Genomic DNA, 18,572 nt, shown 5'->3' with positions numbered 1-18,572 from the left:
GACCTGTTTTGCTACCGTTCCTTTTGCAGCGCCCTTGGCTGGTTTTTCAGCAGGACAATGCCAGACCACATACGGCACGGCTATGAACTGTCTGCAAGCTTGTCAAACTCTTCCTTGGCCTGCCAGATCCCCAGATCTCTCTCCCATCGAGCATGTCTGGGATATGATGGGAAGGCGATTGCATCTGGCACAGAATGTTGATGACCTCGTTCGACAATTGGATCGAATTAGGCAGGAAATACCGCAAGAGACCATCCGGGAGCTTTATCGGTCTATGCCACGCCATGTGGCAGCTTGTATCCAGGCTAGAGGCGGGCCAACACCTTATTGAACTTGTTACTGTAACTCTGCAATAAATTATTCAATTGTTCTGAAATTTTAATCATTTACTATTCTGTACATTGTCTTTCTGTTTACCAATTTTCGTTTCAATCGGACAACTCCTTCTTGGTGCGTCTATTTTTTTGTTATAGAGCGTAATAGTTTCAAAAGGTAAAACTGTAATAAACTATCAGCAGAACAAACTAAAAACCAATCTTTCTGAAATTTCTACTGTTGCTACGAAAAAAGCAACCAGATATTTTAAGTTAATAAAATATCAAACACTCTTTTATAGACAAATGTATTACAATTACTTAAAGAAATATTTACTATATTGGGTATTTTTTTAACGAAAACGTATATTTGGTTCATAATACCTAGTCAAAAAATAATATTATGAAATACCTTATTTTATGCTTGCATACTTTGAATTTTTCAATAAATCGCAATAAATGTCTATATACAAAATTCCCAAAACTTTTAAATCTTGCATGGTTGGATCTGAAGCATAAATGAAATCAAATTGTAATCGATCGTTAAAAAATTTATTCCGAAAAGAAAAAATAAAATAATTTTTTTAGTTATCGTTTGCCGGCTTGAAAGTGTAATAAAATAAACAGAAAAAATTTAAAGTTAAGAAAAAAGGTTTATGAATGTTAATTAATCAAATTAATCAATTGTGAGAAAAATGTATTGTGTTAATTGTATATTTTAATTGTATATAGAGTTGCATATTCTATGATACATGACATAAACATTCAAACTTGAGTTAAAATTTTTGAAACTTTTCAAAATTTTAAGTAAGGATAAATGTGAGATAAAAATATTTCAAAATTATCGTTTGGCATGAATAACCCTCGCAACATCATAACTGCTTTACGTCACGTAGCCTTATAATTTTTACCTGTCGGTTTTTTTCTTTTTAACAAAGAATCTAAAGAATGAAATCAGAATAATTGACATGATTATTTAATAATGAATAGTTAAATTATCTCTTTTACGTTAATTTTCTTTCAATCATTAATAAGTAAATGGTTTTGCTCACTTTTCAGATTTTAGTTCGTTCTGTAACCTATTTTAATATATTTAAAAAAAAATTAATACAAAATTTTAAAATACTTTTCTTTTTAAAATATTTTTCAAGTAAATAGGAAAGCATCAAGGGATTAAAAGTTATATTCAGTTGTTTAACTAAATTGACACTGAAATAATAAAGTTAACAGTTGAAGTTTTTAAGTTTATATCAATTTAGCTTATTAAATATGTAATACATCTTCAATAACACAAATATTTAATTTAATTCGTTTACTTAAAATAAACTATTAAGTCCTTATTTTTTTTTAATATAAACTAAGGACATTTATGAAACAGTTTGAAAGTAACTAAAAAAATTAAAACTACAATTTTGATAAGTGTTTCGTTTAAAATAATAAATTAATATAAAAATATTCTTGTACTTGCTACTTTCTGTAAAATAAAAATTCCGGTGTATTTTTACGAATATTTAAAATATTAAAAGTGAAGATAAATAATTTTCAGGGTGAAGTTTCTTATGACGACTAATTTAATTTGAAATTTTATTTTAATCTAACTTTAATTTTTATGACGAAATTTTTTTACGCTTTTTCGTAACAAAAATGCAAATTGAACGATGACTCACCTTTCTATTATGATAAGAAATGCAATAAAATTATTTCAAAAAATGCATTTTTCAATTTTTGAAGAAAAAACATCAGCCTTTGAGTTTACTCAGTTCTGGCATGTATTTCATACAATTATTAAAATAAATTGCTACTCAGTTGCAAAATTTATTAAGAGTTATAAGAGAGATTATAGGGCCGAAGTTCATAATGATATAGCAATCAATTCAACAGTTATATAATAATATAGAAATCAATGATATATTAAGCTATCCAAACGCTATCGCGTTTAAAAGAATTTTGTGGATTTAAAATTGACAAATACCAGAGCTCGAAAAACAGCCCGTCCGCCCGTCCTCGGCGGTCAGAAATTCCCCGCGGACAACGAATTTCTCGAATCCGACGTCCGCGCGGATGGCCATTTTCCCGTTATTGTTCGTGATACATTTTCAATTTTTGGTATTAGAATTGATGTTTTCTTTGTATGGGAGTACTGCAGCGGTTGAAAGGGGCTTTTCAGCAATGAACTTACAAAAAAACACATTACTTACCGGTCTTAAACGGGAAGTGTTAAACGCAATTAAGAACATCTACCTGAATGGAAAACCCCTTTCAGATTTCTGTGCAGAAACCTCTGTAAATCATTGGCTTGATTGTGGAACTGGCAAGCGTCATATTTGATTTACATAAAAAACGCAGTACCCTCGGATAAATTGACATTCCAGATCATTCATTTAAATTATTTCATAAAAGTAATAAGTTATTTTATGAAAGAAATACTAGGTAACTATTAGTAACCTAGTATTTCCTTTATTACTGTATAATGTAATCCTAGTAACTGCTAATTCATTGTGCAATTTATATAAATGTTTGTAATAAATAAGACAAAATTATATTTTTATTTGTTCAGAAGCTACGGGTTAGTTTCAAAGGAGGACGGGTACATTGTTGGACAAGCCGTCCTCGAGGACGGGTAAAATTTCTGAGTTTTTTCGAGCCCTGACAAATACCCTAAATATTAAAAACAAGTTGTTATGTTTCCTAAAAAAACACCAATTTGACTAGACTTTTTCAGCATATATAAAAAAATTTGCAAATCCATAAAAATTTAACATTTTTGTAAAATTTGTATGATTTTAAGCAATACAACTTTGTAGTGATTTTACAAAATTAAAGAGAAACTATTTCATAAATGTTTTTATGTTTCACACAATTGGCTTTTTTCATATTGATTTTTGTATTTTTACGGCGAGTGTAGAAGGCAATGCCTTAATGGGGGTAAAATCATAAAATTGACCAACAAAGAATACAAAAAATCGAAGAGCAACACATAAAGCAAAAAGTTTTCGAGGTTAAGTTTTGACCTAGTTCTAATTTAAAGCATTAAAATATTAAATATTTTTTCCAAGTTTTGTATTATAATATCATAATGTATTTACAGGTATTCTGAAATCTACAAAGATGATCGATATATTTAAACTGAATTTATTTCGAACAGAAACAGCATTAGACATGTTGAAACACGAAAATGAAAAGGTAAAGTGTAAACCAGGAATAAAAATATCGTTTATTCATTTCTATAGTTGTAACGATATGACTGAGAGTGAAAACGATCGACCGAGAGTGAAACGATTAATCGATTCTAATAGCCAGAAATTTTAAGCGAAAATTTATTTTTCATTTTTTTGTCTTAAATAATACTTTTTTTTTTCAATTCTATTTCAGAAAAATATACATATTTTTAGTAATTCTGATTAACCAATAAATTATCCGAAAACATTCTATTTTCGCTCATTGTTATAATACTACCATCCCATCTAAAAATTAACTGCAGAAAATTTATAAAAAATGTGTTTACAGACTGCGGTGATTTAGTCAATTCCGCGAGAAAAAATTTGATGTCTAAGAACAGCAAAATTATTGCAGTTTATGAACTGCAGTAATTTTTTATTAGTACCAACCTCAAAAGTTTTACAATAAATAAGTAGAAATATTAGATTATTTGGTAGCGCCATCTATCCGTGAGCGATGGTAAACACTGGATTTCTGGGCTAAATATTTCTGTGGAATCTATTTAATAATTATTGGAGACAGCAGGAAACGGGAAATACATATAATGAAAGAATGTAAAAAATTTTGACGAATCATCACTGGGTTTCGAACTCCCATGTCCTCGCTCGAGGTATAGACCGATTAGTTCTCTCGGCAACCGTATTAATCCAGTGCCTCATCATCAGTTGCCATGAATGAGTGAACCTGGTCTCCAACCATGTTCAAGTAGCTTCAAACGTCAGGGATTGTTTTATGAGGATTATGGGTCCTAATGTGCCGCATGAAAACATTGTTCCTGGGCGAGAAACCATGAAAACCTGGGCGAGCCCATTGTTATAGATGGAGGGTGGTCATAATGTAATGGCTCTTCGGTGTATATATATGTATATAGATAGATAGATAGATAACAATAAGCAAATAATAACAATTTACTCGTGTAGCTGAACAATATAGATAGTTTTGACTATTTTTTGTCTTTTAAATTTTAAAAGCATCTCTTCTGAGCATGAAATGGTGTCTTTTCTGAGAATGAACATCGTAAAATGCACTACAATATATATATATATATATATATATCTTTTAATTGTGAAATTACAGTTTGTTTTGTAGAGTAATGGCTATTTAAGTAATTTTACTTCATCCCACACGAGAAATATTCAATTTCAAAATTCACTTCTAACATTCTATTAAAATCAAAATTATTACTTAAAGGACTTAAGCCTATAAAGTTAAATCAAGTGTTTCATTTTAAGTAATTTATATATTTTTTTTTCCAGAATGGAAAACTTGATACAAAAGTTGTTTACGTATACGACTTCGACCAGTTGACGTTCCCAATGGCGACAAACAGAACGGGTAAGTTATAAAAAAAAAGAAGAAAAAACTGATTAAAGTGAAGATTTTTTTTGATATCTTTGTTGATGGCAACAAGAAAACGGGTAAGTTTAGAAAAAAAACTATTGCAACTAAAGAATAGTTTCGTTATCGAATAAAACTTTGTCAAGTTTTCATTAATAGGGAAATGAACTGAATAATTCTCTCGTTTTTGATTCAACAAAGAAAATATAATATTTGAACGTTACCAGAATTTAAGACGTAGGCAATCTTTGGGTAGGGAAAGGCTCCTATACTATCAGAGCTGACCTATCAAGCAATATTGGAGCAAACAAGTTCGCAAGTTAACGTTATGTTAGCATTAGTTATGTTACGTGCTTATGTTAGCTCTTTGCTCCTAAAATAAATGATAAGTCGGCCTGTCTAATTCAGGGGCTCTACGGTAAGGAGAAATAAGGTATGTTTTCTCAGCATGAAAAAGTAATACGTGATTAGTACATATTACATGTGCAATTTTTAACTCTTGTGTGAAGATTAACGATGCATAAAAGAAGTATTAAGAAGGGTGTACGTTTTTAATGAGAGCAGCATTTATTAAAATAATATTTCAATTTTAATTAAAATTACAATCATAAAAAAATTTCCAATTTTTTTCAGTTGTTGAAATGTTAATAACTTGGATAAGCATGTACCAAGACAATTATCCTGAACGAATCAAAGCAGTTTACGTCATAAATGGTAAGAATAAGTTTAAATTAGATCTTTCGTTTTCAAACAAATTACTATTCCTTTTTAAACAATTTATTTCATGAAAAAAATGTTTAATTTAAATAAATACGTTAAGCGTATCAGGTGTTTTTTTCATTGTCAATTAGATTTCAGGATCAACTTTTATTTTTGAAAAAAACCTATTTACTCTTGGTGAAAAATAGGTGAATCTAAGTATTTATTTGAATAAATTTTATTTTAAATAATAATTTTCGAGTTTTTAGCTAGATAATAGTTGCAAATATTATTAAATGCAGATGTGTTTAATTGTACAATGTTCCAATAAAAAAGAACGGTCCACCCTGAATAACTTTTGATTCAATGATTGGATGTTCATGTTCCAGGTCTCATTAGCAATGGTTCAAGTAAGTGACCACAAATATGCTAATTAATTACAGACGATATTTAAAGTTGCGAAATCAGACACAAAACGTATTTCTTCTGAATAAATATACCCTTTTTTTTAAAGGTTTTCGGATTTCTGACCCCCAAGTTGTAGTCGTAGCTGCTATCCGAAAAAAAGCGAACGCATATATATATATATATATATATATATATATATATATATATATATATATATATATATATATATATATATATATATATATATATATATATATATATATATATATATATATATATATATATATATATATATATATATATATATATATATATATATATATATATATGTAATACAAGAAGTAAATACTTTTGTATTAATAAAAGAATTAAATCTCTTTCGTTTTCATAAAATGTCTTTGTTAAAGAATAAGCGTAGAGAGATTCTATTTTGGGAATTCAAGGCTGAAAACATACCATTGAAATATAAATAGATTTATATTTCAAGGGAAGAGTTATTTTTAGAATCGTTCCCTTTTTCAATTCCATATAAGGAAGCAGAAATGATTTTCCTTAATGCGTAAGGATACAAGGAATGTACGAATGTGCCTTTTTACTTCAAATCTATGTTGCTATAAAACGTAAGAACGCATAGTTTTGCGTGTCCTTTTCATCATAATGTGATCCTGATAAGCTGTGCCGGAATTGTCCGGAGTCTTGTCCATTCCCCTCCCGTAGGGAGCTTGGACGTCAACTGTAGCAATACCAGCCTACATTTAATAAACCTGTTTAGAACGTCTGATGGCTTATGACTGCAATTATTTCAAGCTAAATACAACACTAATAACAGGGTTGGAGCCCTGTTATTACATATATATATATATATATATATATATATATATATATATATATATATATATATATATATATATATATATATGCGTGTGTGTGTTTGTGTGTGTGTTTATTCAGAGAAAGTATGTTTTTGAGTCTGATTTCTTAACCTAAAATATCATCTGCATTAATTAATCAGCGTATTTGAGGTCATCCGATTAAGATTACCGATCCATTAAGATTGAGCACTCAACAGTGAAAATCCGATCATTAGTTCAAAAATTATTCAGAATAGTCAGTTTTTTTTGGCGTACTGTACATAAAGTGCCAATGGAAAACATTAGCTGTATTTTTCTTTTCTGCAGTTAGTCTTTTTTGGTTTAAAAATTATATATTTAAAATTTTCTTATCAAATTTGTTTTAGTTTCAGATTTACAAATTTTTAAACATATGAGTTAGGACAAATAATAATAATAATAATAAAATGTAAAGAAAAAAAATTGCCAAATGAGCAATACCGAACCACAGTTGGAAGAATCTCTCAAAAGCGTGATTTCTAGTTATTAAAATTAATCTTTAAATTTTAGCTTTTTAAATCGCAAATATTGAAGACATTGAAGTTATAAGTTAAAAAGTTTTAAATTAAAACAACCCTTCACAGCTAAGCAGGTCATTTGGCGACCAATAACTACATTTCGAAGTAGACAAAATAAATTTTATATACTATTTTCTAACCTTAATAACTATCTGTCGAAACAATTCTTTCCGATAGGCGAGTGGCGCTTCGGGTACTTATATTGTCAGTCTCTGTCACAATTCATAAAAGCAGTTCAACCTAAACTCATTTGATAATAAATTAAAATCTTTGCGAATGATGGATTGAAATCTTTGTGACTGTACATAATTTAGACATAATGTGTACATAATGTGACAGTACATATTTTATTTTTTCAGCACAATTTTACTTTACCTTACTTTTTTCTGCCTTGAAATTCATTGTGGCATCAGCTGTTTTGAAGAAGGTTCATATTTATGGAACAGGTAAGTTCAGAAAGATAAGAAACTCTTTTCTGTTTCTGTATTCTCTGAAAGATAGCAAAAATGCTACATGAATATTACATCACAATTCTAAGTTCCATAATTCCTGCATCATGGAGTCATATATACCTGGCATCAACCTCACCCCAAACATTTGTAATATACAATTATAATGGGTCTAAATGGCCCAGATGTATCGCCTGCCAAATGCTATGTGTAGCATGGCTGCCATGGGTTCAAATCCAATTGGTAGCCTGGATGCATCTTCGTGACGGGCTATTAAATTTCAAAGTGGACGAATCACACGATTGGTCGAAAATGACATCATTATGTGTGGAAAAAATATATATCGGCTGGTATTTAATCGATTTGGCTACAGATTTCATTTTCTTGTGCCTCTGAGCTTATTTCATTCTAGTAAATGGTTACTTAATATCAATAATAAGTTTTATTTCCTTCACTTTTACTCGAATAGTAATTGTCACAAAATTGTCCGAATTGTAAATAGTACTTTTATTTTGAAAAAATATTTATTTAATAATTAGAAATCTATCTTTGATTAATATATAGTCACAATTGGTAATAAACTTTATTTTCTAAATCGAGATTCAACCAAAAGATGCTGGATTACTTAAAGTTTTCGTAGCAAGAAAAAATTATGAATCACAGTTCCAGATTTTTTTCGAAATTTTTTTTTTTCAAATTTTATAATTTTTAATTCAAGTGAAAAAAAGCTTCACAAACATAAAAACCTGCACGAACAATATTCATCTATCCACAAAAAATTTAAATAAAAAAAGGAAGTAAAAATTTTTTTTAGTCAACGTCTTTCGGCCTGTGGCAACTCAAGCCACGAATAAGGTTAAATCCCCACAAAAGGGATTTCTACTAGGCGTCTTCCCTAACCGAGGGAGAATTCAATCAGAATGAATCTTGAACTGGCGAGATAAACATCTCGTGGAATCGGAAAAATCCGATTTGAATATATAATGCATAATCAGGAAAATTTTATGCTTATTTGTGTTTATGTTTAGTGTTCCTATTGTTCTGTTTAATAAATATATAAAAAAGGAAAATTTGGAAAATCATTAAAATTTCAACGGACAGGATATCACTATTGAATAACGCAACCAACCTATAGGATTGATAAGTAAATATCACATGGTGACACCGGACGTGATATAGTATGGAATTAGGAAATTGTGGTGATTTATAAATTACGAATCTATGAAACTATTACGAGAAATCTATGAATTACGAACATTCATTAAAAGGCACGGAATAAATATTTTTGATGAAAATATCTTCAGATAGTGAAACGCTGAGATTTGAGGTAGGTCCATTTTTCTTTGTTCCAATTTATTGAATTCTTTAATAAAATGGATTTAGAACGAATTAAGGAAAAACGAAAAAGGTTAAGAATTTCATTTTGTAAGCATTTAACTAAGATAGAAAATACGATAGGAATTGAAATTTCGAATGAATATACGAAAGAAATGAAAGTGAATGAGCTTTTGAGCTTAAAATCTCAGCTCACAGAAAAATTAAATGATTTAATTAAAGCTGATGATGAAGTGCAGTTAAAAATTGAAATAGAGGATATGGCAGCTGAAATAGATTTAAGTGAAGAATATAAAGATAAGGGTATTGAAGCGAAATCGAAAATAGAAAGGAATTTAGAAAATGTAATTGTTAAACCACAAGGTGTAATTCAGATAAGCGAGACAAATGTCGCGGCAAATGTAAATAATTCTGTTCAGTTAGTACCACATAACGTGCGAAATACTTCTAACGTTCAAAACGAAACTAAAAATATTGTCAAACTCCCGAAACTAAATATTCAAACTTTTTACGGTGATTGTAGTTATTTTTTAGATTTTTGGAATTCTTTTGAAGTTGCAATACACAATAATACTTCATTATCGAAAATAGAAAAGTTTACATATCTAAAATCCTATCTAGGAGGAGTTGCATTAAGTGCAGTATCGGGATTTTCACTTACGGATCAAAATTATGACGCGTCAATACAATTGCTGAAAGATAGATTTGGGCGAACTGATATTATAATGTCAACACATATGCATAAACTGTTATTAATAGATCCTGTTAAATCTTGTAATAATACTGTTGGATTAAGAAAAATGTATGACGCAATAGAAATCCAAATTAGATCTTTACAATCATTAGGAGTAGCTGCAGGAACTTATAGTAATCTCCTATGCCCAGTAATTCTACAAAAATTACCCGAGGATTTGAATTTAAATTTTAATCGGCAACGTAAAACAAGTGAATTATTCGATATTTCTTTGTTGCTTCAATTTATTAAAGATGAGGTAAATTGCAGAGAAGCAGCATTATTATTAGCGAATCCTAAAAATGCAACTGTTAGAGATTATTCATTTAAAAATAAAACAGATCAAAGTTACCCTAATAGGCCTCCTTATTCGAACGCTAAAAGGAATGATTATTTGGGCAATAAATCCAGCGCCGCAGTCTTAGCTACACACGTCGAAGAACGATATTCACACCCTCATAAATTTGACTCTTACGCGAAAACAAATTACAATTCAAAGCGAAACTTTAATACTTCCTATTCTGATAGACATGTGAATAATTTAAAATGCATTTTCTGTTCTAAAAATCATATGAGTTACGATTGCTTGTTAAATGTGTTTGAGAAGAAGAAAGCTTTAATGTCTAAGGGCTTATGTTTTATATGTTTTCAAAATCATTTAAGTAAATTTTGTGATAGGAATTATCAAAAATGCAAACAGTGTAATTCTTCTTCTCATAACTCTTTAATTTGTAATGGGAACGAACATAATGAAAGAAAAAATGTTTCGGCGCCAGCGGTTGACGCCGTGCAAGGGGGAATACCAGAAACTCAAAATGCTATATCGTCTATGATTTCTCTTTCTTCTAAAGAAAATAAAATAAAGAGGAGCGCTTCTAATTCGATCTTATTGCAAACTTTTTCGGCGGAAAGCAGAACAAAACAAGGAGTAAATATTCAATTGCGTTGTATGTTAGACGGAGGGGCGAATAAATCTTTCGTTTTAAGAGAAATAGCTGAGTCATTAAATTTAGAAGTGATTAATAAAGAATCATTAATTATTTATACATTCGGAAATGAAATCGCAGAAAAGCGCACATATGATGTGGTCGAATTAACATTACAAAGTATAAAAAATTCAAATCGAAAGATAAAAATACAAGCGGTGGTAATCGACTCGATTACTTCGGCACAAATTAACATTCCGTCACAATGGGTTAGAAATATTGCCGTAGAAATGGGGATTGAATTAGCTGATGTTAGTACCTCCAATAAAATACATGTTTTAATTGGTTCGGATTACATATCACAAATTTTAGGTGAAAGGAACGTAAGAATTAGTAAAAGATTGATCGCAGTGGATAGTATTTTTGGAGCTTTACTACAAGGACAGGATAAGGAATCCAATTCACCGGAGGTGCCAGTCAATCATTTATTTGTTGAAAATGAAGAATTAGATTGTGATAGGATTAAGAATTTGTGGTCATTGGAAGCAATCGGGATAAATGCAGATAAAGAACTATCTCCGTCAGATAAAGAAATTTTGGAATCGTTTGAACAAAATACGACATATTCAAATAAAAGATACGAAACTCGATTATTATGGAGGGCGGATAATAGAGAATTGAATAGTAATTATGAAATTGCAAAACGTCGTTTATTTAGTTTAAACAAAACAAGGACAAGGACAGGATAAGGAATCCAATTCACCGGAGGTGCCAGTCAATAATTTATTTGTTGAAAATGAAGAATTAGATTGTGATAGGATTAAGAATTTGTGGTCATTGGAAGCAATCGGGATAAATGCAGATAAAGAACTATCTCCGTCAGATAAAGAAATTTTGGAATCGTTTGAACAAAATACGACATATTCAAATAAAAGATACGAAACTCGATTATTATGGAGGGCGGATAATAGAGAATTGAATAGTAATTATGAAATTGCAAAACGTCGTTTATTTAGTTTAAACAAAACATTCGAGAGAAATAAGGGATTATGTTTAAAATACGATGAGATCATAAATGAGCACGTAAGGGAAGGAATTGTTGAAAGGGTAGAAGGGTGATTATGAAAATAGGGGAGAATTTCTGTCTTTCAGTAGAAAAAAAAATTTGGATGGTTTTCTGGCATTTTTTTTATTCAAATAGGTTTATCTAAATGTTATTCTTTATTTGCACTGAAAAAATATTCACTTTTCAGATAAAATCACCTTAAAATAATAGAATAAATGTTCAAAATGTCATTAGCATGGATGTCCACAGTAGCTCTACCTCCTCTATACCAACATTTTTGAAGTGCTAGTATCATGTTAATAAGACTAAACAAATTTTATTCTTTGTTTAAATGAATCAATGAGATGTTTAATCCAATAAATTTATTTTTAACAATAAAACAATAATATGTAGTAAAAGATTTAAAGCTTGTCCCCCATTTTTGACTTCTAAACCATGGACGCACTTTATCAGCTATTTATTAATTAATATTTCATTTTCACGAATGGCAACAGTGTCAGAAAATCAAGTTTTTGTGAGGCAGCAAGTAGCCATTTTATATCAATGAGAAAACAGAAGCATGTGCTGCATTTTGAGAGCAGAAGTTGAATATTAGGTGAGTACATCAATTGTTTGTCATTAGAATGGATAATAATTTTAATGTTTCTTTTAATAATAAATTTTTTTACTTTATTGATTTGCATAGAACTTTTGTATTTTAAAAAGCTGCAGAAAGCAGTATTGCACTGTGATTATATTATTGTTCATAATCTTATTTAAGTTAAAATTTGTCATTAGCATGGACATAATCTAGTGTCATTAGCATGGTTTTTTCTGTCCATGCCAATGACATAACAGTCATGCTAATGACACCTATGTGAATAAATGTAACTAGTGCTTATATAGTACAAAGATTATTTCAGTTTTAGCTTTATAATATATATATATAACATTATTACATTTACCATCTCTAAAATGTGCATTAAATCTGTCAGAAAATGATTAAGTTTCTCATATTGTTAATGCCAGAAAATATTTTAGGTAAACAATGCTAAATTTCTTATTGAATATTATAAAAGAACACAGTTTTGTGTATACAGAATTTTAATTTTCGGCCTTGTTCTTTTTTTAGATTTAATGAGAATATGGGGAAAAGTAAGGCAATGAGTAGAGATGAAAAACTTAAAAGAAAAAGAGAGTATGAAAAAAGAAGAAGAGAAAAAATTAAAGAAGATGTTGATAAACAGCAAGAACTTAAAGATCTTAAACATCAAATATATTTAAATACAAAAGAATCAGGTCGGATAAAAATGGTTAAAGATATGACTACAAGGGAACATAGAGCACAGAGAAATACTTGGAGACATAACCAAAAATCATGTAGAAGTAGAAAAAAGTTGGAAGAAGTAAAGCAGATGTATGAAAGTCCATCAACCTCAATTAATAATAATGATGAATTCTCGGATATTGAAAGCATAACAAATGATAGTGCTATGTCAATAAGTAGCTCTGTAAGTAGCCAAAAGAAAAAAGGTCGCAGAATTGTTCGTAAAGACAGGGCTTCTGCTTACAGGAAGATAAAAAAAGTTGAGAAAGAAAACATATCGCTGAAACGGAAGGCTGATAAATACAGAAAAAAATATTCTCGACTACTGGAAAAATATAAACCAGCAAAAAATGACACACCAAACAGTAAGCTTAAAGTCTTTTTAAGAGGTAGAACAGTCCCCAAAGATGTAAGGAAGAAGCTACTTTTTTGTGAGACTCTGAGTTGTGAATTATCTGAGCGGTACAAGAGCATAAGAAAGCAAAAAGACAAACAACTCTTTAGTAAAATGATTGCTGGACGCATAATAAAGAAATATAGATTTCTAACTTCATCAAAATCCTTCTTATCTCCAAAGCTTTTTTCATCAAATAACAACCGATCAGATCGTTTGATATATGAAAGATGCATCAACAATAAAAAGAAACATATGATGAAGGAAGTTAAAAAGTTTCTGGAAGCAGATGACAACAGCACTCTTTGTCCAGGAAAAAAAGATACAATCACAAGAAATAGAGTAAAAAAACAAAAACGGTACTTAAGCAACACTTTAAAAAATTTACATATAAAATTTAATGCAACACATAATGTTAAAATCAGTTACACATCATTCTGTATCCTAAGGCCATTTTGGATCGTCAATCCAGATGTACATAAACGAGATACATGCCTTTGCATAAAACATGCCAATATGAAAATGATAATAGCCAAATTATATAAATTAAAGGTTCTAATTTCATCTAATATGGATGACTTAATTGATGATTTGACATGCAAAGGGCAGATTGATGATTGCATGAAGAGGATATGTCAGCGCTGCAAAACAAATAAGATAAACTATTACCCAACTGATTTAGACGTCAACACAAGCTATGAAAAGTGGGTGACATTAAAAGAAAAAAGAGTTATTGGCAAAACAAAGTTAGAAAAAATTGTACAGAAAACAACGAAGCAAACAATTCATTGTACTGTTGGGGATGTAATTAATATCTTTGAAGATAGTTTGAAAGTTTTTTTGACACATGAATGGCATGTGAGACATCAATTTAATGCTATAAAAAGACTTAAAGAAAACCTTATGGAAACGGAATTACTATTTCACATTGATTTTTCAGAAAATTTCAACTGTAAATTTGCAGAAGAAGCCCAATCTGTCCACTTTGGAGCATCAAGAGATCAAATTACTCTTCATACTGGAATGGTGTATGGCAAAGATTTCAACAAAGCTTTCTGTACCCTTTCAAAATCATTGCAGCATGATGCTTTTGCTATCATTGCTCACATCAAGCCAATTATCCAAAAATACTTGGACAAGTTTCCTTTTGTGACAGTGCTGCACTTTTTATCTGACAGTCCAAGTACTCAGTACCGAAATAAAACAATGTTTTCAATGATTTCATTTCGTTTACCTCAACTTTATCCAAATATTTCTGAAATAACATGGAATTACTCAGAAGCTGGACATGGTAAAGGGGCTCCAGATGGAATTGGCGCCGTAGTTAAGAGAACAGCAGACCGCCTTGTTGCAGAAGGTAATGACGTTTCAAACTTTGATATTGTTAAAAAAAATACATCAAATATCGTAATTTTAGAAATAACAGAGAAGTCTATTCAAGAAGAATCAACATTATATAATAAGAACACTGCTCTACCTTTTAAAGGCACTATGAAGGTTCATCAAGTTTCGTGGTGTAAATCTTCTAAGAATTTAATGTTTCGCAATGCAAGTTGTTTTTCTTGTTCTGCAGCAGCTAAATGCAAACATTATGACATTGGAGCTTTGTCAACCAAAATAAACTCAACAGGTACCCACTATTTAATTACTGCAATGTTGTATTTTAAAAATAAATATTTAATAATAATACTATTTCATATTTTGTGCACTTCTTATTAACAAATTTCATATATTGTTTCTTTCAGAATCACTGTCAACATATCAGAAAGGGAATTGGGTTGCTGTGGAGTACGACAATATTGTTTATCCTGGGGAAATTACAAACATTATGGAAAATCAAGTAGAAGTATTAGTGATGCATCCAGTGGCCTTACAAGCAACAAATGTTTACAAGTGGCCTGTGCCCGAAGACAGGCATATTTATCCATTATGTGACATTTTAAGATGTATATTGCCACCAATACCAATGGGTTCTCGTGCTGCTTATTTCCGCTTTGAAAATTTGTAAAAATTTTGCAAAAATGAAAAATTATTCAATAAATAGCATTTTTATTGTAATTTCTTAAGATTTCTAAATAGATTTATTTCGTCATTAGCATGGTTTCATTGTCATTAGCATGGTTCATGAAATACTTTTTATTTTTTTTTGAGTGAGTTTTTAAATATTTAGCTCTGCTGACTACAGGTAAAGTATACAATATACTATATTAATAACTCCTATTTTTTTTCAGAAATTTTACTGCAAATTTTTTTTTAAGATTTTATTTTTTGAAATAATCCCCTATTTTTGGAATCACCCAGAAATGGATTTAGATAAAAATATAAATACAGGTTATTTTCTCCCACATCACGCTGTAGTACGCGAGCAAAAGGACAGTACAAAGGTTAGGGTAGTCTTCGATGGATCTTCAAAGGGTAAAGGGGAATTGTCATTAAACGATTGTTTAGATTGCGGTCCAAACTTAAACCCGGATTTACTAATAATTATTTTGAGGTTCAGATTGCACAAAATTGCAATTTGCGCTGACATTCAGCGTGCATATTTGGAAATAGGGATCGCAGAACAAGATAGAGAATTTTCAAATTTTTGTTGTCAGCAACAATAAGATTACACATAGAAAAATATCGCAAAGACTATGGTGAAGCGTGTGAAATGCTCCTTGAACTCTATGTAGATGATATGATCGACGGAACTTCTGACGTGCAGGATGCCTTTCGTTTGAGTAAGGAGATGATATTTATTCTTGGACAAGCTATCATGAATCTACGTAGATGGACAACAAATTCTCCGATTCTTGGCGAGGCATGGAAACAAGCTTTCATAGATTGCCGAGAAACATCTCAAGAACTAGGCGTACCTTTAAAGATTTTGGGACTTATCTGGAACAATGTTGAGGACAACATTAGATTCGACATTCGATAGCTTGAAAAACTAAGATTGTGCAAGGCGATAACTAAACGAATTATCTTGGCAGCAGGCGGTATGCTTTTTGATCCCATTGGACTAATGAACCCCTTCAGTATTAGAATAAAGCTTTTGTTACAACAGATTTGGGAAAAAGGCATTTCATGGGATGAGTGTATTCCCACTGAAAGAAAGGACACATTTCTTGATTGGTATAACGAATTAAAGATAATTCGAAACTTGAAAATACCTAGGCAATATTTCGAAGAACTGGATTGGGAGTCATTAGAGATTCATATTTTTTCCGATGCAAGTCCTAAATGTTATGGAGCTGTAGCTTATTTCCGGATGAAGAATATTACGAGCTTTATCATGTCTAAATCTCGCCTAGCCCCTTTAAAGAAGCTTACTTTACCGAGGTTAGAGCTGAAGGGAGCATTGATTTCCGCAAGAATTGGAAGTTATCTTAAAGACACTTTCTCTAAGTTAAATGAGAAAAGAATATTTTACTGGACAGATTCTACAATTTGCCTACACTGGATCAAGGGTCAATCCGATGATTGGAAGCAGTTTGTTAGAAACAGAGTGATAGAAATAAAGGAAAAAACTCTCTTTCGGGGCGAGAGGATGTGGCAACTCAAGCCACGAATAAGGTTAAATCCCCACAAAAGGGATTTCTACTAGGCGTCTTCCCTAACCGAGGGAGAATTCAATCAGAATGAATCTTGAACTGGCGAGATAAACATCTCGTGGAATCGGAAAAATCCGATTTGAATATATAATGCATAATCAGGAAAATTTTATGCTTATTTGTGTTTATGTTTAGTGTTCCTATTGTTCTGTTTAATAAATATATAAAAAAGGAAAATTTGGAAAATCATTAAAATTTCAACGGACAGGATATCACTATTGAATAACGCAACCAACCTATAGGATTGATAAGTAAATATTACATGGCCTTTAAAGTCAATGCTGCCTTTTTTTAACACCTATTCTAATTTTAATTTTTTAACGATTCATGTCATAGTGTTTCTCTTGGACCAATTGTTATAGTCAGAAAAAAAACATTTAAGAAACTACATATTTAGCAAGAAAAAATTATGAATTTTAATTGAAAGTTATTCTGTGAAAATTTGTTTTATTTTAGAGGGTTGGAGAGAGGTCTTACAAGAAATAATTTCTTCTGATGTATTACCTGCATTTCTTGGAGGAAAACGGACTGACCCTGATGGTAACCCCTTATTTTAGAGTTTCGTAAGTAAATCGAACATATTATTCGGCACAGTAAAATCCCCTTAATATTAATTCCTTTGGAATATGGGGAGGGACGTCAGGGAAACAGAGAAGATTTTTTTTTAAATAAAGACAAGAATCATATTGGCCCCATGGAGGTAAAATTGTGACAAGCATTTAATTGGCATAACTTTTATTACAATAAACAAAATATAGAGAGCTCAAAGAAAATTCAAAATTTATTTTGCTTAAAATTATGGGACATAAGTGGATTTCAAATACATGTTTAATTTCGCAAGCATGATATGATAAAAAAACATATGAAACATTTAACGAGTGCATTATATTATTTAAGTGCCAAGTAAAAATTATTCAGTTCACGAGAAATTGATAACGCATGCAAATATTCTATCAATTGTAATGAAAGTAAAATTAAGAAAGAATATGAAATAGTTAAGCTTCGTATCTGTTATGGCATTGAACTGAGATGTTAATATCTCAGACACTTATGTTTTTTGAAGAACAAAGTCGGACACATAAGTCATTGGACTTGTACTAGGCTATACAAAATTATGCACATAGGGAACAAAAGTCATGGGATGCCACTTAATATCGTATCGTACCACTTCTAGCATTACGAAATGGTGCGACTCTACGCATCGTAGACTCAGTAGGTAGTTGGAAGTCTATTGATAGAATATTCTGCCACGCACCCTCAATTGATGTCCTCAATTGACAAAGGAAAGTGCAAGAGAGACCAACATCACCGAGGCAGCGAATTTCCTATATTAGTGTTGTTAGAGAAAATGGTTGCTATAAACAGATTACATTGGAGATAT

General features: G+C 30.6%; 2 protein-coding genes across 8 annotated transcripts in view; both read left to right on the top strand.

Annotated features, from left to right (window-relative positions):
* Positions 1 to 18,371, top strand: part of LOC107438704 (SEC14-like protein 2) — a 56,363-nt gene extending 37,992 nt beyond the window's left edge. For 3 of the 7 annotated variants that reach the window (XM_087168206.1, XM_087168205.1, XM_087168202.1), the window contains 3 exons: positions 3,403 to 3,497; positions 4,790 to 4,868; positions 5,505 to 5,563. Coding sequence is in view for 1 of the 7 variants with exons in the window: in XM_087168201.1 (XP_087024327.1) it covers positions 3,423 to 3,497; positions 4,790 to 4,868; positions 5,505 to 5,585; positions 7,746 to 7,832; positions 17,648 to 17,748 (423 nt within the window). In the remaining 6 variants the exon portion in view is untranslated. Of the gene's footprint in view, positions 1 to 3,402; positions 3,498 to 4,789; positions 4,952 to 5,504; positions 5,586 to 7,745; positions 7,833 to 17,647 lie in introns of those variants that run through there. The other 4 variants (XM_087168201.1, XM_087168203.1, XM_087168207.1 and 1 more) reach the window with 4 other exon arrangements.
* Positions 11,592 to 16,518, top strand: LOC147807290 (uncharacterized). The gene is made up of 4 exons (XM_087168505.1): positions 11,592 to 12,490; positions 13,007 to 15,225; positions 15,341 to 15,541; positions 16,193 to 16,518. Exons 2-4 carry the CDS (start codon positions 13,020 to 13,022, stop codon positions 16,516 to 16,518), a joined length of 2,733 nt encoding a protein of 910 aa, XP_087024631.1. The 5' UTR covers positions 11,592 to 12,490; positions 13,007 to 13,019.
* Positions 18,372 to 18,572: the final 201 nt, after the last annotated feature.

The sequence above is a fragment of the Parasteatoda tepidariorum genome, chromosome 7 (genome assembly GCF_982258835.1).
Source record: "Parasteatoda tepidariorum strain Cologne lab strain chromosome 7, Ptep-v5.0, whole genome shotgun sequence".
Classification (NCBI taxonomy): Eukaryota; Metazoa; Arthropoda; class Arachnida; order Araneae; family Theridiidae; genus Parasteatoda; species Parasteatoda tepidariorum.
Note: the sequence above shows the minus strand (reverse complement) of the source record. Positions and strands in the feature narration are given on the sequence as shown.

Excerpts from the sequence above, each read along its gene's own strand:
- LOC147807290 (XM_087168505.1), top strand. The coding sequence starts at position 13,020 with ATGGGGAAAAGTAAGGCAATGAGTAGAGATGAAAAACTTAAAAGAAAA. Across the intron at positions 15,226-15,340 it reads AACCAAAATAAACTCAACAG|AATCACTGTCAACATATCAG; the intron begins GTACCCACTATT and ends TGTTTCTTTCAG. Across the intron at positions 15,542-16,192 it reads ATTATGTGACATTTTAAGAT|CAACAATAAGATTACACATA; the intron begins GTATATTGCCAC and ends TTTTGTTGTCAG.